This window comes from Notolepis coatsorum, assembly GCF_963971535.1.
Source record: "Notolepis coatsorum genome assembly, chromosome: 12".
NCBI lineage: Eukaryota > Metazoa > Chordata > Actinopteri > Aulopiformes > Paralepididae > Notolepis > Notolepis coatsorum.
The window spans coordinates 11,821,595-11,849,103 of record NC_140176.1 but is presented as its reverse complement, the minus strand read 5'-3'; the positions used below and the strand labels follow the sequence as shown (position 1 = coordinate 11,849,103).

The 27,509-nt window shown below is 43.7% G+C and overlaps 1 protein-coding gene across 1 annotated transcript; it reads left to right on the top strand.

Moving 5' to 3' along the window:
• Positions 1-325: 325 nt before the first annotated feature.
• On the top strand, positions 326-23,880 carry LOC311238223 (uncharacterized protein). Its single transcript, XM_084326246.1, has 9 exons — positions 326-4,565; positions 5,258-5,339; positions 7,260-7,344; positions 9,278-9,362; positions 13,777-13,908; positions 16,323-16,412; positions 19,656-19,799; positions 20,885-21,069; positions 22,548-23,880. Exons 1-9 carry the CDS (start codon positions 336-338, stop codon positions 22,717-22,719), a joined length of 5,205 nt encoding a protein of 1,734 aa, XP_084182372.1. The 5' UTR covers positions 326-335; the 3' UTR covers positions 22,720-23,880.
• Positions 23,881-27,509: the final 3,629 nt, after the last annotated feature.

The following is a 27,509-nucleotide window of genomic DNA, read 5'->3' as shown; positions in this document are numbered from 1 at the left end:
TAACATCACCACCTCTAGAAGAAGCTATTCAAGATTTTAGTCACTGCAAGCAACCGTTATCTGATGTGAAAAATGAGATTGAGATGACAAACTCTTCTTCCCACGAATCATTTGAAGCTCAGAAGGAAGACACTGTTGTTGGGGTGACGGAGACCATTGATCGCACAGAGACCGATGAAATAAAAGAGGCTACAGTAGCCAATTTGAGTGAGGAATTAACTGAGACCTTGGACACTAAGCTTCAAGGAGACATAACATCACCACCTCTAGAAGAAGCTATTGAAGATTTTAGTCACTGCAAGCAACCGTTATCTGATGTGAAAAATGAGATTGAGATGACAAACTCTTCTTCCCACGAATCATTTGAAGCTCAGAAGGAAGACACTGTTGTTGGGGTGACGGAGACCATTGATCGCACAGAGACCGATGAAATAAAAGAGGCTACAGTAGCCAATTTGAGTGAGGAATTAACTGAGACCTTGGACACTAAGCCTCAAGGAGACATAACATCCCCACCTCTAGAAGAAGCTATTCAAGATTTTAGTCACTGCAAGCAACCGTTATCTGATGTGAAAAATGAGATTGAGATGACAAACTCTTCTTCCCACGAATCATTTGAAGCTCAGAAGCAAGACACTGTTGTTGGGGTGACAGAGACCATTGATCGCACAGAGACCGATGATGAAATAAAAGAGGCTACAGTAGCCGATTTGAGTGAGGAATTAACCGAGACCTTGGACACTAAGCCTCAAGGAGACATAACATCACCACCTCTAGAAGAAGCTATTCAAGATTTTAGTCACTGCGAGCGACCGTTATCTGATGTGAAAAATGAGATTGAGACAACAAACTCTTCTTCCCACGAATCATTTGAAGCTCGGAAGGAAGACACTGTTGTTGGGGTGACGGAGACCATTGATCGCACAGAGACCGATGAAATAAAAGAGGCTACAGTAGCCAATTCGAGTGAGGAATTAACTGAGACCTTGGACACTAAGCCTCAAGGAGACATAACATCCCCACCTCTAGAAGAAGCTATTCAAGATTTTAGTCACCGCGAGCAACCGTTATCTGATGTGAAAAATGAGATTGAGACGACAAACTCTTCTTCCCACGAATCATTTGAAGCTCAGAAGCAAGACACTGTTGTTGGGGTGACAGAGACCATTGATCGCACAGAGACCGATGATGAAATAAAAGAGGCTACAGTAGCCGATTTGAGTGAGGAATTAACTGAGACCTCGGACACTAAGCCTCAAGGAGACATAACATCCCCACCTCTAGAAGAAGCTATTCAAGATTTTAGTCACCGCGAGCAACCGTTATCTGATGTGAAAAATGAGATTGAGACGACAAACTCTTCTTCCCACAAATCATTTGAAGCTCGGAAGGAAGACACTGTTGTTGGGGTGACAGAGACCATTGATCGCACAGAGACAGATGAAATAAAAGAGGCTACAGTAGCCAATTTGAGTGAGGAATTAACTGAGACCTTGGACACTAAGCCTCAAGGAGACATAACACCCCCACCTCTAGAAGAAGCTATTCAAGATTTGAGTCACTGCAAGCAACCGTTATCTGATGTGAAAAATAAGATTGAGACGACGACGACAAACTCTTCTTCCCACGAATCATTTGAAGCTCAGAAGGAAGACTGTGTTGTTGGGGTGAAAGAGACCATTGATCTCACTGTGGACCACCTTGAACAGGAAACACAACATGCTGTGGAGGACATGGAGATTGACCACTGTATTGTGGAGGACATAGAGATTGGCCACTGTATTGTGGAGGTGGTGGTGGGAGAGGACGAAGAAGAGGATAGTGAAATTGAATTGATTTTCGTGCAGACACCTCAAGCGGTCTCTGTTAAAGCTGGTGAGAAACCTGAAACGGTCTCTATTATAGCTGAGAAGACGCCTGAAACGGTCTCTATTAAAGCTGAGAAGACACCTGAAGTAGTCTCTATTAAAGTGTCTGAACATAAGGGCATTGAGAAAAAACATGCCGCTGCTCAGAAGAAAGGTCCGGCTAACTCCAAGCAAAACAAGAGTATAAAGGCTGAAGATACTACATGGGCACAGGGAGCCTCAGGACCCCCCAAAAAACAGCAAATGAATCCACAGGCCAGAACCAAAGCTCGTCTCGCAGCTCAAGCTGAGCAAAAGGCCGCGGCTGCCAAGAAGTCCGTAGGCAGGCAGCAGCTCAACCTCCTAGCCCTGTGTGAGGAAATAGCCGACGACATCGCCACCGACAGCATGCTGTTGAAGAGGATCGAGGAGGAGAAACTAGCGGCGGCAGCTAAGGCCGAAGCCATGAAGAAGCAGTGCCCGCCTGTCGCCACGCAGGTCGCCGGCGACGTACCAACTCCCGCTGGACCCGGAGGGCGCTCTCCGTCGGTGTCCGGGGCGGGGGCCTCGGCGGCCGATTCGACCGAACCCAAGGCGGCCCCGGAGCCTCCGAAGAGACGGTTCTTCATCAGCCAGGTGATGGTGCCTCTGAAAGTCCACGAGAAGAAGAAGTTGACCCGGTACCAGAGACTGAGGCAGGTGGAGCTTCAGAGGGAGAAGATGTCATGGACCGTCATGAAGAAGCTGAAGTCGGACCAAGCCAACCAGATGTTTCTATCGGACGTAGACGTGAGATCTTCCCTGTTTGTGTCCACTCCAGTTAAACCACCACCGCCACCCACGCCACCTCCACTTGTAACGAGCCCACCAGTACCCAAAACACCCGTCCCAGATGCAGCCTCAGCCAGCAAACCTACAACAACCCCCAAACCTACAACCCCCAAAGCTGTGACCCCCAAGGCTGAGCCTGCTAAGGCTGAACCCACCAAGGCTGAACCCACCAAGGCTGAACCCACCAAGGCTGAACCCACCAAGGCTGAACCGGTCAAGCTCGAAACAGCTAAAGAGACCCCCACACAGGGCCCTACCCGTAAAGTAACAAGATCAGCTACCAAGAGGAGCCTCCCTGCATTGCCCCCTCCCATGCCCAACGGATTGGGCAATCGGAAAACTAAGCCTGCGATGGAGTATAAGCCGTACAGACCCAGGCCCAAGTACACTTTTGCTGACTTTGAATTAGACGACGATCCAGCACCAGCGGTTCAGACGAAGCCCATGCCTCACCCCAGGCCCACGCAGAATACGAGACCCAACCTTCAGTCAAGACCCACAGTTCAATCGAAACCCATGGTTCCATCACAAATCGCTCAGAAAACGCCAGCTGGATCCCCGTCGGGTCAGCCAAAGCCCTCGGTTTCACCAACGGGTCAGTCTAAGCCTGTCGTTTCAACTACACCACAGTCGAAGCCTGCCATCGGAGCCACCCCACAGTCGAAGTCGACTGTCACTGCTGTAGCGCAGTCGAAGTCTGTCGTTTCGGCCAAAGACCAATTAAAGCCTTTCCACCAGCTGAAGGTGGGTTCACCTATGGGTCAGACGCAGCCCATTGGTCCCACCGTGCCTCAATTAAAACGCACCGGTACAACTGCAGATCAGCAGAAGCCTGCAGGGCCAACAGTTCAGCAGAAGCCTGCAGGACCAACAGCAGTTCAGCAGAAGCCTGCAGGACCAACGGCAGTTCAGCACAAGCCTGTAGGGTCAACAGTTCAGCAGAAGCCTGTAGGGTCAACAGTTCAGCAGAAGCCTGTAGGGTCAACAGTTCAGCCGAAGCCTGTAGGGTCAACAGTTCAGCCGAAGCCTGCAGGACCAACAGTTCAGCAGAAGGCTGCAGGGCCAACAGTTCAGCAAAAGCCTGCAGGACCAACAGTTCAGCAGAAGGCTGCAGGGCCAACAGTTCAGCCGAAGCCTGCAGGACCAACAGTTCAGCAGAAGCCTGCAGGACCAACAGTTCAGCAGAAGCCTGCAGGACCAACAGTTCAGCAGAAGCCTGCAGGACCAACAGTTCAGCAGAAGCCTGCAGGACCAACAACAGTTCAGCAGAAGCCTGCAGGACTAACGGCAGTTCAGCAGAAGGCTGCAGGGCCAACAGTTCAGCCGAAGCCTGCAGGACCAACAACAGTTCAGCCGAAGCCTGCAGGACCAACGGCAGTTCAGCAGAAGGCTGCAGGACCAACAGTTCAGCAGAAGCCTGCAGGACCAACAACAGTTCAGCCGAAGCCTGCAGGACCAACGGCAGTTCAGCAGAAGGCTGCAGGACCAACAGTTCAGCAGAAGCTTGTAGGACCAACAGCAGTTCAGCAGAAGCCTGCAGGACCAACAGTTCAGCAGAAGCTTGTAGGACCAACAGCAGTTAAGCAGGAGCTTGTAGGACCAACAGCAGTTAAGCAGGAGCTTGTAGGACCAACAGCAGTTAAGCAGGAGCCTGCAAGACCAACAGTGGTGCCGTCGACGTCTGCAGGACCAACAGTTCAGCAGAAGCCTGCAGGACCAACAGTTAAGCAGGAGCCTGCAGGACCAACAACAGTTCAGCAGAAGCCTGCAGGACCAACAACGGTGCCGTCGACGTCTGCAACAAAACCGGTTGTTCCGAAGGCAGAGGTGCCTTCAGAGACTTTGGAAGCACAGCACCCTCCTTCATCAAGTAACAGCAAATGCGAGGTAACTTTTTATTCCGCTCATCAGTAATGTACACACCGTCATTTGCCTCGTAAACAATAGTGATACATTTATGTCTTACTAAATTCATAGTCCTAAACTAACAATCATGGGACTAATCGATTAGATTAATTGAGACCTATTCATTCTATTAAAATATGTTTTTATCGCGGTCAGGTGGCGTAGCGGAGATTGCGTTCGTCACCAACCTCGGAGACGCTAGGATTTGCCTGTTCGAATCCAGCTCACAGCTCCGGGGTTGTCACCAGCTTGGCTGGCCGTTCACACTAATACAATTGGCAGTATTAGAGGGTGGGAGAAGCTGGCGGGGTGGGTCCGGGTCGTTGTAAACAGCGACTCCTACAGTTTGGTCGGGGCGCCTGCTAAGCGCGGATAGAATCTAAGTGGGATAGTGTGATCCTTCCACACGCTACGCCCTCTCAGTGAGAGTCCGTGCTGCCAGGTGAAAAGCGGTTGATTGGCTGGACGTGTGTCGGAGGAAGCACGTGATAGCCTCCACTCTCCCAGACCGACTGTGGGGGGTAAGTGCACAGCGACCAGGAAGGGGATTGGGAATTGGCATAACGACTAACATTGGGATGGGAGAAAATCTGAGGAAAAAGGAGGGGGAAAAAGATTAAAAAAAATATATATGTTTTTATCTTATATTCACTATTCAATCTTCCTTTCCCCAGGATCCCGTCTCATCCCCTCCAGCAGCAGCATCCCCTCTGAAGGACTCTAACGAAGCGTTAAAGTGTGAGGAAAAGCCTGCAGGTACCCTATATATTTTATATTAGAGCCCGGCCCAAACTGGATCTTTAGGGCCGCGATAACCGCAATATTAGAGTAAATATATTCTTTATAATAAATAAATAAATAAAAGGGTGAGACATTTAACTGAAATATATTTGTGACCTTGAACCAAACTAGTTTGCATCGCATGCTCTGTTCTATATTCTATTCTAAATGGCTTCATCTTCACTAATGACTAATTAAGCAATAATACACGAGAGGCCGTGGTATCATGTCATGAATATTGCCACGGCTGTGATGCGCCCGCGGCCACGAGAGAGCGAAGCTCGAGTCGCATCACAGCCGTGGCAATATTCATGACATGATACCACAGGCTTCAGAGTGTATTATTGCTTTTATACAGCAGGTTGCGTCGGGAAAAATATAGGATGAATATACAGACAATTCTAGGGTGTTGTTGTATATCGATTTCAGTGAACATGGCGTAGACGTTCTTTTCCTAAAGATGTCTCGTTGCTATGGAATTTCAAATGGAGTAGGCTATCAACAAGCTTGGCAAAGAGGAAGTCATCAGCACCGTGGACAGTTCCCGGGAGTTGGGCCAGTTCAATGCCCAGGCCGTCGACTTGGTGGTGTTGATTTCATTGGGGCTTTTCTCCAGCGTGTCCAGGTCGCCTATTGCTTAATGCCAATCCAGTAGTGCTGCTTTTGCTTCCACGTTTTCCCTGATTGGCTGCGCCATGCCCCGCGGCAGGCGCGGCAACCGCAGAGCAGAGCGAGCGGAGCGGCAGAGCGCGAGCGGAATTACGTAACCGCCGCAGTAATCCGCCATGATTTTCATTCGGCGCTTCAGCTCACCTGGCAGAGCAGCGGTCCTGCGGTCCGTTGTTGACGAGTTCGAATCCCATCAAATTTTTTTTTAACGTGCTTTTTTTTTAACGTGTATTCTTTCGCCGGTTAAGGTTAGGCATGGTTAAGGTTAAGGTTAAGGTTAGGCATTGTTTCGGAGTTGGTTAAGGTTAGAACGGTTAAGTTTAGGCGCTGTTAAGGAGCTGGTTAAGGTTAGAGTTTGTCTTAGAGAATGGCAATATTCTTTCTATGGTTAAGGTTAGGCATGGTTAAGGTTAAGGTTAGGCATTGTTTCGGAGTTGGTTAAGGTTAGAACGGTTAAGTTTAGGCGCTGTTAAGGAGCTGGTTAAGGTTAGAGTTTGTCTTAGAGAATGGCAATATTCTTTCTATGGTTAAGGTTAGGCATGGTTAAGGTTAAGGTTAGGCATTGTTTCGGAGTTGGTTAAGGTTAGAACGGTTAAGTTTAGGCGCTGTTAAGGAGCTGGTTAAGGTTAGAGTTTGTCTTAGAGACAGCCTATTTCCGCACTGCCGCTCTCCCGCGTTGCCGCGGTCACATGGTCAAATTGTCACATTCTTGCACTACTGGATTGTGAAAAAGCAACACGCGTCCAGGTCGTCTTTCGTTGGATTGGCACGTCTAATAATGCTGTTTTTCTGAACACCGGTAGATGTAGTAGGCCCGTCCTCTTTATCTATCCACTTGTTTATGGTTAACGGGTACGTTAAAACAAACGTAACGTTGTCCACAGAGTAGGTCATGTTGACACAGCTTCCGTTTGATGAATGGCAGTTGAAACCTTCTACAACATTCTAAAGCCAGCACAGTTTTTCATGAATATACTCACTGTTTACAACACTCTCGACCAATCACAATGCGTGGTCGTAAACTACCTGTTGTATAATTTATCTTTATATTTAGGTAATAGTCATTTTAGTAGTAATTTCTCTCTGCATTATTTTCTGTAAAAATGTGGTTTTCTATATTTTATACACACACCGTCCATGATTAATGTTATGCATCGTTCCTCTCCAGGTTTTAGTTTCCAACTCTCGGTGATCTCCAGCTTTGTTGTTAATTTCTTCCTCTCTCAGTCGCCGAGGTTAAACCTTCGCCTTGTGAGGGCCAGATGGACACAGCCGAGACGGACGAGAAGACGACGGGAAAGCTCTCCAGACAGTAAGAAGTTTCGTCTAAATCAGGACAAGTCTTCTTTAAACAAGTCAAGAAGAAACATCACAATAAATCGGGAACAAAAACCCACCATGAAATTAATAAATGCAACACTCCCAGACATACCCCAGCGAAGGTAAGGAAAAGCTCACTAAAAACCTAGCAATAGGAAAAAAGCACCACAGGCGATGTGGAGGAGAGAAACCTTAGAAGGGCCTTTCAAGGGGGGGGGGATCTCCCTTCTTGGATGTCGGTGATGGTAGTGTTGCTATGGATGATCAATGGGTGGAGAATAAAACAGGCGAAATAGTTGGTATGTACGTACATGTAATAAAACACAAATATGTACATGCAATAGCTACTGGGGTACATAAGAAAATGTTTGAAAGATTTAAATAGAATAGAGCTTAGAACAACAACAAAAGAAAAAGCATAGGGAAACGAGCGCTAGTATGAAAGGAATGCCACCTAGACATCCACCTAGAGCAGCCCCAGGCCATCAGGAGGCTCAACGACAATGACACTATGTAACAACCCATCATCTACACTCACAGCACACACATCCACACGCACACACTCACTTTAAACAAACACTCACCGTAACACCCACTCTACTCACTTTAAACACTTTAACACACTTTATATTTATTAACACTTTGGTTGCCTTGGGTTAAATTAATGATATACCATAGATTGCCAGCGCTATTTGTCTATGGAGAAAGTCCCCTTCTTTGCAGGGCTATAACTTTTTAAATTCTATTGCTACATTGCCATTATTAGGGCCCATTCAAAGTCCTATATGTATTGTTCATTGTGTAGCAACGTTAAACTTTTTCATTCACATATTCATAGTAAAGTATGGTCTAATGTATAAGTATGTTTTCATCTCTTTCTGCAGCTTTCTCCAGAACGTGATATATAGCCCCAAATGCATTATATTGATGATGAAATACAGTTTGATGGCAATCAGCGCGATGTAAAAAATTCCAACTAGACGTACTTCTAGAAGTTACTACACGTCATCTGATGTTGACCGGATGGGCTAGGGGGCGTTTATAATTCCGTGGGCAGCGTTATACCAATCATCTAATGTGGGTCAAATGTTGATAATAGCAGTTAGTATCTAAGACGGTAACGTTACACGCTAAAACTCACCCCAGTCTCCGCGCGCCGTTGGGCGATCATCGTCGAGTAGACATTTTATCATTATGGGATATATTTTTACCCGGTCCATCTCCAGCTTGTATAATGGTATATACGTCCAAATCATGTTGTTTATCGAGTTATTGCCAATCGATCACCGTGTAGCGTGACGAGCCAGAGTCCCATGAACCATAGCGAGCGCCCGGAAGTACTACGGTCGTCATGACAACCTCTATTCAAGATCCTGTGTGGCGATTGCGCCGATCGGCCACCAGATGGCGCTCCTGAACCGCCAGAGAGCTCAGTGGGTCCTGCTAGTGGATCTCAGGCCAGCGGAGGGGGAATATGAATCCGCTCGCAGATTTTTGAAATATTGATATAAGGACGCTGTACAGCGTCCCCCGGCAACTTTAGCATGGCCAGCAAAGACGTCTAAAGACGTGTCCCGGCAGTCAAAGTGTTAACAAAGATTTGCACTACAACTCATACCTCATTGCACCTTACCCTAAGTTGTACCTGATCCCACATTGCTGCATTGTACCTCACTGTTACTCTCTTTTTACTCTGTACTTGATTGACTGAACACTTTTTTGTTTACGTACTCTTGACTTTGTCTATTTTATACTTTTTATCTATTTTATCTAGCACACTCTCAGGAGCTCATACAGAAAAAAGCATTTAATGGACAAATATTCTGTATTTTACTATGACAACTATTAAAGAAACTTGAAACCTGTTCTCCATTCTGGAAGTGAAAATGAGAGGTAACCCGTGTTTGTGTTTTTGTGTGTCGTAGTGGAGTCCTGAAGACGCAGGGTCCTCTCGCGGAGGAGATCAAGAAGCTGAAGGAGGGCGACAGAGATGGAAACCAAACCATCATTGTGAGTCGTTTGGTTGGGTTGTTGTGCGCCGTAGAATGAAGCTCCAACATTGCATTCTCTCCATCCATACATTCAAAAGCTGCACACCCTTCTAGTCAGTAGTGTACTAGTCTCATGTGGCCAGACCCCTCTCCACACTACGTCAGTAGTGTACTAGTCTCATGTGGCCGGACCTCTCTCCACACTACGTCAGTAGTGTACTAGTCTCATGTGGCCGGACCTCGCTCCACACTACGTCAGTAGTGTACTAGTCTCATGTGGCCGGACCTCGCTCCACACTACGTCAGTAGTGTACTAGTCTCATGTGGCCAGACCTCGCTCCACACTACGTCAGTAGTGTACTAGTCTCATGTGGCCAGACCTCGCTCCACACTACGTCAGTAGTGTACTAGTCTCATGTGGCCAGACCCCTCTCCACACTACGTCAGTAGTGTACTAGTCTCATGTGGCCGGACCTCTCTCCACACTACGTCAGTAGTGTACTAGTCTCATGTGGCCAGACCTCGCTCCACACTACGTCAGTAGTGTACTAGTCTCATGTGGCCGGACCTCGCTCCACACTACGTCAGTAGTGTACTAGTCTCATGTGGCCAGACCCCTCTCCACACTACGTCAGTAGTGTACTAGTCTCATGTGGCCGGACCTCGCTCCACACTACGTCAGTAGTGTACTAGTCTCATGTGGCCAGACCTCGCTCCACACTACGTCAGTAGTGTACTAGTCTCATGTGGCCGGACCTCTCTCCACACTACGTCAGTAGTGTACTAGTCTCATGTGGCCGGACCTCGCTCCACACTACGTCAGTAGTGTACTAGTCTCATGTGGCCGGACCTCGCTCCACACTACGTCAGTAGTGTACTAGTCTCATGTGGCCGGACCTCGCTCCACACTACGTCAGTAGTGTACTAGTCTCATGTGGCCGGACCTCTCTCCACACTACGTCAGTAGTGTACTAGTCTCATGTGGCCAGACCTCGCTCCACACTACGTCAGTAGTGTACTAGTCTCATGTGGCCGGACCTCTCTCCACACTACGTCAGTAGTGTACTAGTCTCATGTGGCCGGACCTCGCTCCACACTACGTCAGTAGTGTACTAGTCTCATGTGGCCGGACCTCGCTCCACACTACGTCAGTAGTGTACTAGTCTCATGTGGCCGGACCTCGCTCCACACTACGTCAGTAGTGTACTAGTCTCATGTGGCCGGACCTCGCTCCACACTACGTCAGTAGTGTACTAGTCTCATGTGGCCAGACCTCGCTCCACACTACGTCAGTAGCAGAGGTGGGACCAAGTCATTGTTTTGCAAGTCTCAAGTCAGTCTCAAGTCTTGGTACTCAAGTCCCGAGTCAAGACAGGCAAGTCCCAAGTCAAGACTGACAAGTCTCAAGTCGAGTCCCAAGTCCTAACCTTTGAGTTTCGAGTCCTAAACAAGTCATAATACGCGCTTCACAAAAAAAAAAAATCATTATCAACTTGTTGGCAAAACGTAATCTAATTTCTATAAATGTCATAATATTCAGAATCAGGGTTAGTCTCACAACTAGATACATTTGGGCAAGAGCTGCTTGAGAACCAGTTCAGGAGTATATTGAGAAAAAAAAGAATAACGATCACCATATCCATTTAAGGTAGGATAACAATAACCAACATATTGTCTTCCCACTTGGACCTATCATTTATTTAACGTCTGCCTGCCCTGTATACAGTCTATGGAACATGATCCATAATAGCAGACCTTGGTTCAACTAACTAGTCTACATTTTGGGGTATAAAAAATCATATCTATACATTTTGGGGTATAAAAAATCGGTACTGAAATGACAAGGCATCTCTGCATTTCGTATATTAGGTAGTTTATTAGGTATTAGAATTAGGTAGGGCCTAATTCGTGTGCGAGTTCTCTCTCTCTACCTTGGATCAATGACTAAAGTATTTTTCAATTGTTTGTATTGAGCCATACTGTATTGTACCCATTCTGCAATCTGTTAATACAAATGTCGATCAATAAAAAATAATTAAGGAGCAGCAGTACTGTTAGACTACTGCTGGCCATTCATCAACCGAGACATTGCTGATTGTTTTATTTTATAAGACAAGACTATGACTACCAACTGCCTAGCCAGCCGTGTATCAATCTAGGATGTAATGATAACATTACCACACCTGGGTAAAACAGTCCATTCTCTTCGGATCAAATAACAAACTCAGCAAGACCAACGGCTTCTCAGTTACAGTGGGTGACAATATTGTCACAGGGAAAGATGAAATAACATACCTAGGTTCCATCCTAGAGGCAAATCTTTCCTGTGACAAAATGGCATCCAATGTAATCAAAAAAGTCAACCAACGAACTAGATTCTTGTACCGGATCTCCTCTCTGGTAAACAAGAATACCCTGAAGACTCTGGCAGGAGCACTCATTCAAGGGTACTACGACTATGCTTGCACCTCATAGTACCAAAGTACCTCAAAGGCGCTAAAAACAAGATTACAAACATCACAAAACAAACTGGTCAGACTACTACTTGACCTTACTCCTAGAACCCACCTCACCCCTGCCCACTTTGACTACCTAGGATGGCTTAGAGTAGAAGACAGAGTAAGTACAGAAACTTGCAATGGGCCTGGTCTACAAGATACACTACACGACTAAGATACCCATGTACATGTCAAAATACTTCCCAAAGGTCAGTGAATACCACGAACACAACACCAGAGGGAGCTCCACAAATCATGTTAAACCCAGATTCGGCTCAAACAAGGGACTAAACACGTTTCGCAATTATGCCACATCAATGTGGAACGCCCTACCCAAAGCTGTAAAGGAATGTGAATCACTACCCACTTTCAAAACTACTCTCAAAAGAACACCTACGGGAGACTGCAATTCGAAACTGGCCCCTGTAAATGTCCTAACCCAACCCCCAACAGTAAATTACCTAACCCAAGAATACACAAGACCCTCTTCTTAGAACCAAGTATGGTTTCGTCGATATTCCAATGTACAGTTTTGCTTGTACAGTTGTACAGTTTCCCCCACCCTTTGAACCTATTATCGTTCCGATATAGGGGTAAAAATGCAATAAAATTAAATATGAAAAAAAAACAATAATTTAATTTAATTTCTAAATGTATTCGAGGATAAACCCCTTGAGATGCATAATTTCGTTTTCGAGGGCCCTCAATATATAAAAACATGAGAAAAATAGACAGTCTAAACAAATGTGCAGATGAGGGTCTGTATGCCCCATTGGTCATAATATACGTTACAATAAATTTGATTAGATTAGATTCACTTTATTGTCATTACACAGTACAAGACAGTGCAACGAGATTGTGTCCATCCAACCAGGATGTGACAATCAACAGTCAGTTGCAATATAAGACACATATAAATAAAACTGTACAGTAAAGTGCAATGGTTAGCACAATGTGCAATATAGGCAATACATTGTTTTATCCGAAATATATATATATTAGCGATGTCCGATATTATCGGCCGATATTGGCATTAAAATGTGATATCGGAAATGTCCGGTATCGGTTGTAAAAAAACCATTTTTTTTTTTTTTCACAATTATTTAACCTTTATTTACCCAGGCAAGCAAGTAAGAACAAATTCAGATTTTATTTATTGTCAAAAGTATGCATAATGTTGTGTTAATTCCACGACAAGAGATATGTAATGTTAATTACCTGAAATTATTCCGTTTTTTATTTTATATATATATATATATATACTAAAAGTAAATGTAAACGGTGCACACGGTCCAGATGAGGGTCTGTGACCCGATCAGTCTACAGTCTGCAGTCCGTGCCGGTCTAGAGTCGGACACACTTGGATGATGATGGGCGGTGGGAACCTCTTCTTGCCTCTCCGGTAGTCTACCACCAGCTCCTTGGTCTAATTATGACAACCTGAGAAAACATACGGAGTTAGCATGGCATCTTAGTCAAATGTGGTGACTTTCTTCAGTTTTTCAGATACACTGGAAGCCAATGGCAGTGGTGAATTGGCATACAATAACTAACAGTAAAAGATGAAATAAAAAGGGCACCTTGGTTTTTATATCAAGGCAAGAACGACTTGCATGACAAAAAAGATTACTGCTACTACGTGAAGACTGATGTGCGTGTGTGGGCAACAGTGGCCCAGGAGGTAGAGCAGTCGTCTGGTAATCTGGAGGTTCCCGGTTCGGTTCCCGGGCAGCATGTCGAAGTGTCCTTGAGCAAGACACTTAACCCCTAATTGCTCCCGATGAGCAGGTTGGCACCTTGCATGGTTGCCTCTGCCCATCGGTGTGTGAATGCGTGAGTGAATGGGTAGAATGTGAGGAACAAATTTGAAAGCGCTTTGCATAAAAGCGCTATATAAATGCAGCCATTTACCATTTATTTCCCATTTGCTTCCAGGACGCGGGTCAGAAGCACTTTGGCGCCGTGGCCTGCAGCGTGTGTGGGATGCTCTATTCTGCCGGCAACCCCGAGGACGAATCCCAGCACATGCTCTTCCACAACCAGTTCATCAGCGCCGTCAGATACGTGGTGAGCCTCACAAACTGTCCTGCTAAACTCACGGTGCCGTGCTGCCAATAATGGAATATGGTTCATGACAAAACCTAGAACGCCGTTATTAGACCCGTGCGCACGGAGAGTGCTGTGAAGAGGGCATTGCGATCGTGCGTGTGTCAAGTCAAGTCAAGAGTTTTATTTGTCACGGCATACAGGGCATACAGTGAAATGCGGGTGGTCATGCCCGCAGCGATTGTGCAATAATACAAGTAATAAGAATAAGACATAACAGGTATAATGTACATAAAGTTTAAAATGCATGGTAAAAGACATGCTAAGGTCCTGCGATAGTGCAATACAGTGTTAAGCTACAGATGAGGCACTGGGTCTTATGTACACTACTATACAATACTATACTATACAATATACAGTTATACTATATATCCTTATGCAATCTTGCTATATCCATCTATTGCTATACAAGAACCACTCCCGTTCTTTTATTTTTTTATTTTTTTGTCTGTCTGTGCCAGCCTTAGTTCTCACAGATCTCATCCAAGTTGGATAAAACCTTTGCACGTAGGTTGACGGGAGGCCAAGGATTTGAATTCTGAAAAATCTTTTAAAATCACTCGATGACGATTATTACTTTTTAATTAATTTCCACCATTGTCGATATAGAAATGAATATTGAGGTGGGGGACAGCAGCGCTTGCAGGCTCTGGCCACTGGTTCCACGAGTGTACGCCTCTCTCTCTTTGTCCTTCTGGTTATTATTATTAATGAAAGTAAAGGTTATTCATATTGTTAATGCTTTAACTTACTTTACCCGTAAGCAGATTCAAAGGTGAGAAAACCACATGCATCTGTATCCTAAAGTCATTCACATGTTCTGTTTCTGCTCACTCTAATGCTCCATGTCTGTAATGGCTCGGGGAGGTAGAGCAGTCGTCTGGCAATCCGGAGGTTCCCGGTTCGATTCCCGCTCCTCCCGGGCAGCGTGTCGGATGTGTCCTTGAGCAAGACACTTAACCCCCTAATTGCTCCCGATGAGCAGGTTGGCACCTTGCATGGTTGCCTCCGCCGTCGGTGTGTGAATGTGTGAGTGAATGGGTAGAATGTGAGGAACAAATTGTAAAGCGCTTTGGATAAAAACCACTATATAAAAAAGCAGCCATTTACCATAATGAGCAATATCTTCAAACCTGGGCTGTCATCGTGTGACATCATCAACAATCAGGATGTCTTAAAGGAACATTCCAACATTATGGGAAATGTGCTTAATTAATGGAAGCGGATACAGACCAGCTAGCCTAGCTGTTGGTACACAAAAACCACGGTTCGGTATGTTTTTTTTTTAAAAGTTAGGTCTTCTAGCTCTGGCTTGTCGTTTGCCTTCATCGTACTATGAGGCTATGCTAAATTACAGGTAATTTCTAGGGCTGACCCCTATTAGTCGACTAATCGGTCGAAAGGAGCCGTAGTCGACTGGCCTTAGTCGAATATAAAAAAAAAATTTATATATATATTTATAATTTTTTATTTTTTTTTATATCATTCTTTCCAAAAGAAAAGAGGCCTAGAAGCGTGGCTAACGCTAATGGCACGCATACCAGAGGCTAACTGCCTACGAAAACAGGCACAGAGGCACTGAAAGAGGATTTCACCCATCTAATGAACACACTAGACTAGACACATATCAAGATGTATCCCTCAGTGGACCAATTGCATGCTTTTGCAGAGAACATGAAGCCTTCAGTCGACTCCTTCTGACATTAAGCACCCCCACAGCCCAAATGGAATGATAAAATAAATAAAAAAACGTAATTTAAAAAAAAATATACTTTTTTTTTGTCGACCAATAGTCGACTAACGGCACATTTTTGCTAATCATAGTCGACCATCCAAATCCTTAGTCGGGGACAGCCCTAGTCATTTCTCAGTGGTGTGTGTGTGGGCTGAACGAACAACATCCGGCCCTTTGCACAAGTAATATTTTGGAAAGGGGGTGAACTTGGAAATTCTGCATGCAAAAAAAAAAGTTCATCAAGTTAGTGGTTAAAGTACTGTTGTATTTGTTCAGTACACAGCGCATACTGAACCGAAGGTACGTGTACCATTACACCTCTATTAGCTGTTGGCCAAAAACACCTCCCCCGGAGTTTTATGCTGGACTAGCTGATTCGTATCCGCTTCCATTAATTTGCTAAGCTAGCTTGCAAATTAAGTGCACTTCCCCATAATGTTGCTGTGTTCCTTAAGTCCATTATCTTCTACATTTGCGTGTTGTTAGCTAGCATGGCATAGTTGATGTATTCTGAAACCTTGGAATCTCTCTGGTAATTTGGAATAGCTTTCTTTAGGCTAATTGTGAGCAAAACTATATATTGCAATGTTGGTTAAAGGGTTAATAATAATAATAATAAAAAAAACATGTCTTTAATCAGGGATGGAAGAAGGAGAGGATCCTGGATGAGTACCCCGATGGCAAGATCATCCTGGTGCTCCCAGACGATCCCAAGTACGCGCTGAAGAAGGTACGTCCGGCTCTGCCTGGAGGAGGCTGCCTACGGGCCCGGGTCCACCCATCTCATTTTCATGGCCGCAAGCGTCTTTTTTTCAATGTATCCCAATGGGGAGGGAGCGTATGCGGCCGCCTATAGGAAATGCGCTGCAGTCGGCTTCTTTTTTCAGCGCCTTTCAGCTTTTTTCTGCGGCCGCATCCAGCGTTTAAAGTTTAAACTTTCTGAACTTTTCAGAGCGATGCGCCGAGCGCATTTGCAGACAACCAATCACAGCCAATCATATTTACCACTCTGTTTGTAACCTGACACTGGAGTTGCCTGCCTGTCTTGGCTGTCTACCCACAAGAGACGGGCCATTGAGATTCGCGACAAAGCACAAATACACTAATAACTACACGAATACACTAATAAAAGCTAATAAAAAGCAAAGGGCGAACTGTGGTGTCAGGCAATAACTATATATATAATTAATATACAATAAAGTGTATTATTACATGGCGTTTTAACATTCGCCGAAATGCTTGATTGTGATTGGTCAATAGCGCTCTGCAGAGGTCCGTTATTACTCTATAACGGACCTCTGCCGAGCAATAATGGCCGCTGTTCGCAGCTGTAGCAATCAAGCCCACTGACACACTGCATCAGTGCAGCTAATCAGACACACCTGCCGGCTGCCGGCGAAGCTGCCGGCGATGACAGCGCGGAGCGACAGAACAGAACTGCGTCTGCATTTGATCTCGTCTTGTCGATGGTGTAAAATGAATTAGGTATATTGTTAGTAAGTTAGCCATGTAATAAGCGAGATAATGTATAGCCTATACTCGGTCATTGTCGCAAAATAATTGACCTTCACTGACGTTTAGAACACCTCGGCGAGCCGCCTCGGTATTCTAAACTCTGTGTCGGTCAATTATTTTGCGACAATGACCGAGTATAGGCTATACATTATCCCTTACTTAAAATATGCTATATGTGCAAAACCGTGGCAGTAAAATACGATAAAAGTTATTATTACAAGATGGCTGTCATGTAGTTGTCGCTAGAGTTCTTTCTCTCTTGTCATCAGGTAGGTTGGTGACTGACAGCTCGTTGCCATAGCTACAAAAGGCTCGCGCTGCGTTTTTCTTCCTCATCGCAAGCGCTCCACCCCAGCACTACCGGCGCACTGCCAGCGCTTTTCAGCTGGAAATATGAGGCAGGTGGACGCAGGCCCTACGTCAGGCTTTACACTCGGCACATTAATGATCCACGGAAAGCGGTGGGAATCACCAGAGGCCTCACGATATTATCACGATAAACTGGCTGTTAGCAAGCGCCCCCCAAATTGGCCATTTTAGTTTTCGTTTTGAGAGGACTGCATACTTTTTTTGCAAACCAAAACAACATACTTTATACTTATACCACATGCATGGGCCTGGTCTCTTTTGAAAGATGACATTCTGAAGTTTCTGATTCCAGAACAAAATTCACTTTTAGTGCTAACGTAATAGAGTTACATAGGTCTGAACTTGAGTTGTAAAAAAAACTTGTTACTCAAGTTGTTCTGTAGTAGTTAGTAGTCCAGAGGTAGTATTTCCCCAGAAGGTGATATGGCTTACAAATCCAGACGGAGCCATAGCCTGAAGCCTTATGTAGTACATATCCAAATTTCATAAAGATCCATTCAGAAATGAGTGATTAGGAGTGATTTTGGTAAACTGTGTACAAAGAAAAACTCAGTTTTCTCATAGACTTCAATTTATTTGGCTTCCTGTTAAAGAATTTAGTTGTTCATCTAGATCCCTGATTCACAAATCCCCACATGGGGTATCATTGGAAGCCACACTCATTGGCTACAATGATCCACAATCATTTTCGAGATCGGATCTAGATTGACGGAACTACTGCAGCCTGAGTCGGGAGTGGTATTTTGCGCAAGCCTTAAATACCGGCATGTAACTCGAGAACCGCTGAACGGATTTTGTCGCTATCGACAGGCAACAAATACGCCTTCAATTCGGTCTATATATTGTATTACAAAATATGCACACCCGAGCCACTAGGGGTCGCCAACGTGCCTGTTGCAAAAAGTCAGAAAAACTGCCCTGATATGGGCTGTCGCAGCTTATTCACGATACGATAGTATTGCGATAAAAAATATATTGCGATATGCTGAGTATTGCGGTATTAATATTGCGATATATTGCGATTTATTACCTTTTTTCAACTGCAAAGTAAAACTTGTCAACATGTTATATCTAATAAAATAAAGTTTTCAATCTGTTCATCTCACTTCAATCATTTTTATTGCAGCAAATGGGATTTTCTCAAGCAGACAGATGTCAACACTGTAATCTGTGTTGCATGTACCTGACAAACTGAACTGTTTGTATTACAGTCATATTCCAACTTAACTGTGTGTGTGTGTGTGTGTGGACTACTGTACTGTTACAGGTATTGAAATGAAAATAAGAATTTGCATAATAAAATATCGATACTTGGCGTCCTTCTATCGATACAGTATCGCCGCCACGCAAAGTATCACGATACTATACTGTATCGATATTTTCCCTGACACCGTCACAGGCTTCTGTGATTTGACGTATTTCCGAATGCAACGGACCCGATTTTGATGTTTGATTGGAGGACACGTTTCAAAGTCTGAATGTATTGGACTTTTTGGCTGTGGCGTCATGCCCTCCCACCACATTTATAATACAAAGAAGCAAGGTTAATCCCTTAAGCCCGATCTTTATTTCACGTCATAAATAGATCAATACAGTCCGTATTAAGTAATGTTACGTTTCCTTTTCAAATGTAGCCAAGAGTAAAGACGTCCCTAACCCAGGGGTCACCAACCTTTTTGAAACTGAGAGCTACTTCATGGGTACTGACTTATGAGTCATACGAAGGGCTAACAGTTTGATACACTCTTCTGAAATAACATTTGCTCAGTTTGACTTTCGTTTATTATTATTATTTAGTGTATATTATCAATGATAAATGATACTCATCTTTGTGAAGACACTGATCATTAATCAATGATCAATAATGATTTCTCACTATAATTATCAACAATGACTGAACACAAGGTGCGAAACGGATAATATCAATATTCAACACTTTATTCCTATTTATCTCAGCAATTTCTCCATTCAGAACTCCTGCAGTGCTCCATCTGCTCATTATATTCTCTGACACTGCACTTGTTCTCTCAGGTGGAAGAGATCCACCTCATTATATAGACCACCTCTGACACGGCACTTGTTCTCTCAGGTGGAGGAGATCAGAGAGATGGTGGACAACGACCTGGGCTTCCAGCAGGTGGAGACCAAGTGTCCCTCTCAGACCAAAACCTTCCTCTTCATCTCCAACGACAAGAAGGTGGCTGGATGCCTTATAGCTGAGCACATTCAAGAGGTGAGAGATCTTACATTAGCCAACAAATGTGTTTTTTTGTGTGTGCATAAGTTCATGTGTTTGTGGGTATATTAGTTTGTGATTTCACTTCCAATATGGTATGTAATGCAGCTGTAGACAATATGTTCTGTAGTAAGATACATTATTGACCCTGTGACACGAGGTCATTGAAATGCGTCTTCTTCCATATTCCTTCTATGAAGATACACACCTACTGTCGTAGCCCCACATAGATGCTGTATTACATATCGTTTCTGTGAATGAATGAATGAATGAATTACATTTTATATTCGCGTCATGTCCGACGACCCATCGCTTACGGGATTAAAAAACACCAAAACAATAATTGAATATAACGTTCACTTCCCAAGGTTTGTAAGCTACACCATGCACACCATCAGAGGCCAAAAATAAATACATCACATATCGCTGCTGTCGGGACAAAACCTCATAACTCCAAAAACCCAACTTTTCAGCAGATGAAAAAAACTAACACAGATTTGAGGGTGAATAGAGTTAGGAGGTTTAGACAGATGATCGGTTTAATGCTTTCCCATTGTTTAAACTTTGTAAAACCCACACACACATATGGAGGATGATCTACGTAGTTGATTTATATAAAAAAAAAATTAAAAAAATGGAGTTATGAGGTTTTGTCCCGACAGCAGCGATATGTTCTTTTCGTACGTTTATCCCAAGCTTTCTCTAAATATTCTGCAAATACCCTGTGATCAAAAATCCATTTTAGTCTTTCTGCATCACTCAACCACATTAACTCAAGTTTTGTATGGATTTTTATTAGGGATGCTCGATATTGGCTTTTTTACCGATACCGATATTCCGATATTGTCCAACTCTTAATTTCCGATACCGATATCAACCGATACCGATATATGCAGGGTTTCCCCCCCAAAAAACAGAATAATTTCAGGTAACTAATAATTTCACTGGATATTTATATAACAAATATTGTTATTTTTTTTTATTTTTTTTTAACCGATACCGATATTTTCCGATATCACATTTTACTGCCGATATCGGCCGATAATATCGGACATCCCTAATTTTTATGGTTGTGTCCGTAGGGCTACAGGGTGATCGCGGACCCCGTCCCGGAGGGTTCTGAGGGGGAGAAGGTGATGTTTGAGCGTCAGCGAGCCTGGTGCTGCTCCACCACTGCGGAACCTGCCATCTGTGGCATCAGTCGCATCTGGGTGTTCAGCATGATGAGACGCATGGGCGTGGCCTCGCGCATGATCGAGTGTCTCAGGTCAGTCACACACACACACACACACACACAGTGAGAGGGAGAAGGGCTTATAGCATATGGCTTAAAAAGAACACGCCAACATTTTGGGAAATTAGCTTACCGTCTTCTCCAGAGAGAGAGACAAGAAGATAGATACCAGTTTCCTCTCTGTGCGTTCAGTAGAAAGCTATCTGGCTGCATGTTAGCCTAGTTTAGCACAATGAATGGGAGCGGACAGTGCCGGTTAGCCTTCAGGAGAGAGGTGTTGGTTGGACGATGCCTAGGCTAACCGGCACTGTCCGCTTCCATTCATTGTGCTAAGCTAGGCTAACGTGCAGCCAGATAGCTTTCTACTGAACGCACAGAGAGGAAACTGGTATCTTATCTTCTTGTCTCTCTGGAGAAGACGATAAGCTAATTTCCCAAAATGTTGGCGTGTTCATTTTAATGATTTTAGAATATTTCAGCTGATCAAGTGAAATATCAACTATCCCGTAAATTTTTATAGTGTAACATTTGGCTACTTTAAACCATTGAACGTACAGAGAGGGAGAGAGAGATGGAGGGAGGAAGGATCTCGGCTGAGTAGCCCCTCCCTCACGGTTTGAGCTGGAGCTCATCATATTAACTATCTCTGCTAACTATCTCAGAGTGCTCCGATATGAGCGGGTCCAGCGTTAGTTTAACTGTTTTGTGACCAGCTTAGTTGACATTAGCAGCTAACATTAGTTTAGCTCACACATGTGCTCCTAAATTATTCTTAACCCTTGTTCACTCAGCTGTTTGTATAGGCACCATGTCCTTACAGAGGTACTCTGTTATGGAATTTGTAATGTCCTTGCACTGCTTGTATTTTTGTCATATGGAAAGCCACTGGAAAATGACTCTGCTAGCGACGCTTGTGTCTGTGTGCATCCGGCAACATCTCTCGCTCGACATTGCTTTGCAGATAATAGTTTTCTGCTCAAGGTCAGACTTCTTAAACCCAAACTACGTCCAAATGATGGATGAAACACCATTCTTTCAAACTAATTCTACTTTGTTTGCATTGTGTGTTACATTTGTAAATGTGACAAAGTATGTTTACATTCAAAGAGCCTAAAAGTAGCCTTCTACCAGTACATCCAGTAGAGTCACATCTCTACCATGGTACAGATTTCTACCCATGTACCGGTTCAACCCTAGTTTAAGCACATCTTCAGTACAACTTTTAACACACTAAGTACAACCTAAGTGATTTCAGTTTAAACACAACTTTAGTATACTTTCAGAAAATATACTTAATATCGTTTGGTGCGATCTGTTGTCTTGAATGTATAATGACATTTAAAAAGTCTAGACCTCAAAAATAAGACGACACCCCTTCTTCAGATTTTCTTATAGGGAAAAAAAAACCTGTCTTCGGCACAACATGGCATATACACAGTACATGGTATACATATAGATTAGGAACAGAAGTGGAACATCACTAACGTCTACTCCTTTTGGTTTTGTTACAGGAACAACTTCATATATGGTTCATGTCTGAGCAAAAGTGAGATTGCTTTTTCTGACCCCACGCCAGATGGGAAACTCTTCGCCACGCATTACTTCGGCACATCTCAGTTCTTGATTTATAATTTTGTTAGTGGAACACGCTCGTCATCCCATCCCAAAACCACCGCAGTGTGACAAGCGGGGGAAGTGATTGGATCGGTAGAAGATTCAGTCGAGGCTTTTTCACTGACTTAATGGGACCTTTCCTCACCAGACAGGATCTGAATCTTCCTCGTTTGACATCATGTCATTAAATTACATAGCTAATCAAAAACGACTGTAAATTAACTGCTCTGAGGGAGAAATGTTGGCTTTTAATCTCAGGTTGAAAACAACAAGGTTGTTGTTGAAGAAAATACAATTATTATAAATTCACCCTTTAATCCTTCCCCTGCATAGTATTTTGAAACAAAGGAATATTTTCTTTATGCATTTTTTAAGTAAAAAAAAAGAAAAGAAGAAGAAAAAAAAAACTGCTTTTATTGGACATATTGGAGTTTACATGCATAACATGACAGCAATAGAATACAAAGAGCATTTCACTATTCAAGTTGTATTTTTTGACGGAGCTAAAGGATTCTTGGTGAAGAAGGAGGATGCACTGTATTTGAATGATAGCATTTTGTCATAATGGGTATTAAAGATGTCTGCCCCCACGCCAGATGTCAGTCCTCCTAATCTACCCCACAATGCAAAGCATCCGCCACATCAGCTTTTGCCGTTTGTTAGCTAGCCAGTTAGCACAAGCATGGCGGCTAACGCTAGCTCTCGTTAAACACAGATGCTACTAGTTTCTGTTACTACTTACTACTAGTAGCAAATATTTTCAAGTCTTAACATTTCCTGGCTCTAGTATATTTGCTAGGATTTTTAACTGATGTGGAAACTGCTCCATTGCACTGTGCGGTAGACCATGGGTTAATTCCAAAGATTTAAAAAAAAAAAGCGTCCCTTCCTCTGCCCTCCGTCCCCAATTCCTCGGTGACCCAGAAACTGAAAAATTGCTGCCAACTTTAAAGGAACATGCCAACATTATGGGGAACTCGCTTTACGGCTGCAAGGTAGCCTAGCTTAGCACAAATGATTGGAAGCTGATGCGGACCACTAGCCTAGCTTAAAACTCTGGGAGAGGTGTTTTTGGCCAACAGCTAGGCTGGTAATTTGTGCTAAGCTAGGCAGCTAGATGGCTTTCTACTGAACACACAGAGAGGGAATTGGTATCTTATCATCTTGTCTGACTCTGGAGAAGACGGTAAGAGCATTTCCCACAATGTTGCCGTGTTCCTTTAAAGGATAACTCCACTATTTTGGGAAATTAGCTTATTTAACATCTTCCCTGGAGTTAGACAAGAAGATGCATACCTTTTTTGTCTCTGTGCGTGCATTTTAGCTTTGGGAATAGATGCTCCGTTAGCATAGCTTAGCTTCATCACTGGAAGTGAGGCAGGACAGTAGCCTTACAGTGCCTTACAGTGTATTGCAAGGTCTGATATTGACCAAACTTGATATGCATGACCTTGGTGGGCTCTAGGTCAACTCCTGAAAAGGGGGTCAATGTCAGACCTTGCAATCAAAAGTTAGGGGCGCACTGAAATTATGGCAAGGGTTATTAGCCCCCTAACTTTTGATTGCAAAGTCTGACATTGACCCCCTTTTCAGGAGTTGACCTAGAGCCCACCAAGGTCATGCATATCAAGTTTGGTCAATGTCAGACCTTGCAATACACTGTAAGGCACTGTAAGGCTACTGTCCTGCCTCACTTCCAGTGATGAAGCTAAGCTATGCTAACGGAGCATCTATTCCCAAAGCTAAAATGCACGCACAGAGACAAAAAAGGTATGCATCTTCTTGTCTAACTCCAGGGAAGATGTTAAATAAGCTAATTTCCCAAAATAGTGGAGTTATCCTTTAAGGCTGTTCTAATGCCATAGGAAACACACAGAGGAAGTCTGAAGTGTCCTCGCTTGTCTCCTACAGTGGAGGATACATTATGTGTTGTTTCCTAGCTTGTCTCCTCCAGTGGAGGATAGATGTGTTGTTTCTAATTCCTAGCGAGTTGTTTCCTAGCTCGTCTCCTCCAGTGGAGGATAGATATGCGTTATTTCCTCCGACTCGGCTATTGGGACACAATAAACTCCTCCTACGTACATCACTTCAAAATGGAACGCGAGAGAACAAGGACAGTTCCATTCCTTCCTAACATTCGCTCCCATGCTCTCTTTCCTCCAACCTCGTCCTCGTCTCCCTGTGTGACGTTTCATCTGAGGAACCGAGGACGAGACGCAAGACGCACACATGTAATAAACTTTTGGAATGGACCCCCTGGGACGATTGAAGGACGTGAAACGCGGCAGACACCTTCCATACATACATTCACCCATTCTGTCCCTACTGTTGCTTCTTGGCACTTTTACATAATGTGTAGCATCGTCTGTGTCGTGTGTACGACGAGGTTTTTCTTCCTGCGCACAACGTATCATCTCCTTACATGTAATACCAGTGTTTTGTCGCCGCCTCAGAAGTTGCGTTTTAAGTAACACTGACGAGCGCAAAGGTCAGAGCTGCACAAATTCGACAGAACCATGAAAAGCCCACAGCCCTGTTTTCATCATGATGCTTTGAATCGAGACAAAATCGAGATAATTTAATCGGAGGGCCTTTATTTCAAAGAGGATTCCATTCCGAATGAAGAGATAATGGATAATGGTTAGTTTGGGCATTCATTGTGTGCTTTCGAACTACAGTATATGTTAGTTTGGGCATTCATTGTCTTCTTTCCGACTATAGTATACGTTAGTTTGGGCATTCATTGTGTTCTTTCCGACTATAGTATACGTTAGTTTGGGCATTCATTGTGTTCTTTGGACTTGTTGTTTTTTGGGATAACATCGCCTCAAATGTTTAGGTGTTTTAAGCTGAGCCATATACCGTACGTTATTTGGCAGGACATGGTAGCCTATATACTGTATGATTGACGTCTGCGTTGAATTTTAACAAGTCTGTCTTTTTGCTTTGTTTTGTGCCTGAATGAACAAGAATGAGAACGACGAATGGCTTTTGAAATGTGGATTTCTTTTGTATAATTGTTTTCCAGATTATTATTTTATTTTGACTGAAAGAAAGTGTATTTCTAGGAGGTGATACTTTTTTCTCTTGAGTTATTATTTTAGTTAGTATATAGTTTCTTCTTCCTACTCATGCGTTAAACCATGCATTTTAAAATAAATTATATCAATTTATCAAGTAGAATTATACATAGTAGAGGACATGCATTCTATCATGACAGAGATGGAGTTCACAAGCTCAGGTGTAAAAGGGTGTTTTGAGTGATGGTGTGAAGATGTCATCCATATATGGAAGGTTATGGTTTGCGATCTTCGAGGACTAATCACAAGGATTGTGATCAACATAAACCTTATTCTCTCTCTCTCTTCCCCTACCTATCTACAGTATCACTGTAATTCATTATGTTTGCTTCATTCTTGTTATAAAAAAAACAAAACAAAAAACAGTTACTTTTAGAAATATGTGTCACGTGTAAGAAAACGTTTGATTTATACAAAGCTGTTATGTAAATATTTATTTAAATAATAAACAATTTTGAAAATGTCTGGTTGCTCTCTTGTCTTTTCTTAAGCAGGTCAATCCCTGTGGTGCAACATATCAGTTTATGCACGACTTCCAAGCGGATGAGATCATAGGAAAAAGTGCAAACTGACTTTCTGTCAAATTGTCTTGAACCAGCTTCTGCAGTAGTATATCGTGTGGATGGCCAATGCCACCTAGTGGTTATCGTAACGCATCAATCATGGTGTCGTTCACTATTATGTTGATAACATGCACCTTTCCTGCAGTCAAATGGTACACTGTAGAAGACATGATTATATCACAAGAAGACAGAGGGCTGTCCCCGACTAAGGATTTGGATGGTCGACTAGGATTGGCCAAAATGTGCAGTTTTTTTTATCATTCCATTTGGGCTGTGGGGGGTGCTTAATGTCTGAAGGAGTCGACTGAAGGCTTCTTGTCCTCTGCAAAAGCATGCAATTGGTCCACTGATGGATACATCTTGATATTTGTCTAGTCTAGTGTGTTCATTAGATGGGTGAAATCCTCTTTCAGTGCCTCTGTGCCTGTTTTCGTAGGCAGTTAGCCTCTGGTATGCGTGCCATTAGCGTTAGCCACGCTTCTAGGCCTCTTTTCTTTTGGAAAAAATTATTAAAAAAAAATTATATTAATTTTTTTTTTATATTCGACTAAGAGGTTGGCCAGTCGACTACGGCTCCTTTCGACCGATTAGTCGATTAATAGGGGTCAGCCCTGCTATTAGTATTGATGCCGTCTATTAAAAAATAGATGATAACCAGCGACATGTGGGAGCTGATGTCTGGCCGCCATGGTCTTTCTTTGTAGATGGAGACCCCAATAACCACCCCAATAACAGCCTGTTTCAGCTGCTGAGGTCAGGCAGACGCCTGCGAACCCCAGCTACTAGGACAGAGCGGCTTAGGCTCAGCTTCTTCCCCCAGGCCATCAGAGCCATGAACAATGAACATTGAGTGCTCAGAACATTGAACTGTCCACACACAAGCACACATGAACGCACACTGTGCACGCTCACACACGAGCAGCCACTTAACACTTTAACATGAGCGGGCACACACTCATGTCGCACACACGCACACTTATGGCCAAAGGAAAGGACACTTTAAATTAGAATAACAGGAACAGTGTATTGCACTACCAAAGCTAACTAGCATGTCCCATATGCTCTGTAAATAACTATGTACAGATACCGAAATGTCACTCCATGTTACCTGTTATTGCACAATGTTGTTTCTTCTTTGATTCTATTATATGTACCACTGTATTGCACATCGTTGCGGGCAAGACCACCCGCATTTCATTGTATACCTGTATGCCGT

Bases quoted from the DNA above. Each gene is read 5' to 3' on its own strand.
- LOC311238223 (XM_084326246.1), top strand. From the start codon at position 336: ATGACAAACTCTTCTTCCCACGAATCATTTGAAGCTCAGAAGGAAGAC. The intron at 5,340-7,259 runs GTACCCTATATA...TTCCTCTCTCAG, and splicing joins GTGTGAGGAAAAGCCTGCAG to TCGCCGAGGTTAAACCTTCG. The intron at 9,363-13,776 runs GTGAGTCGTTTG...ATTTGCTTCCAG, and splicing joins ATGGAAACCAAACCATCATT to GACGCGGGTCAGAAGCACTT.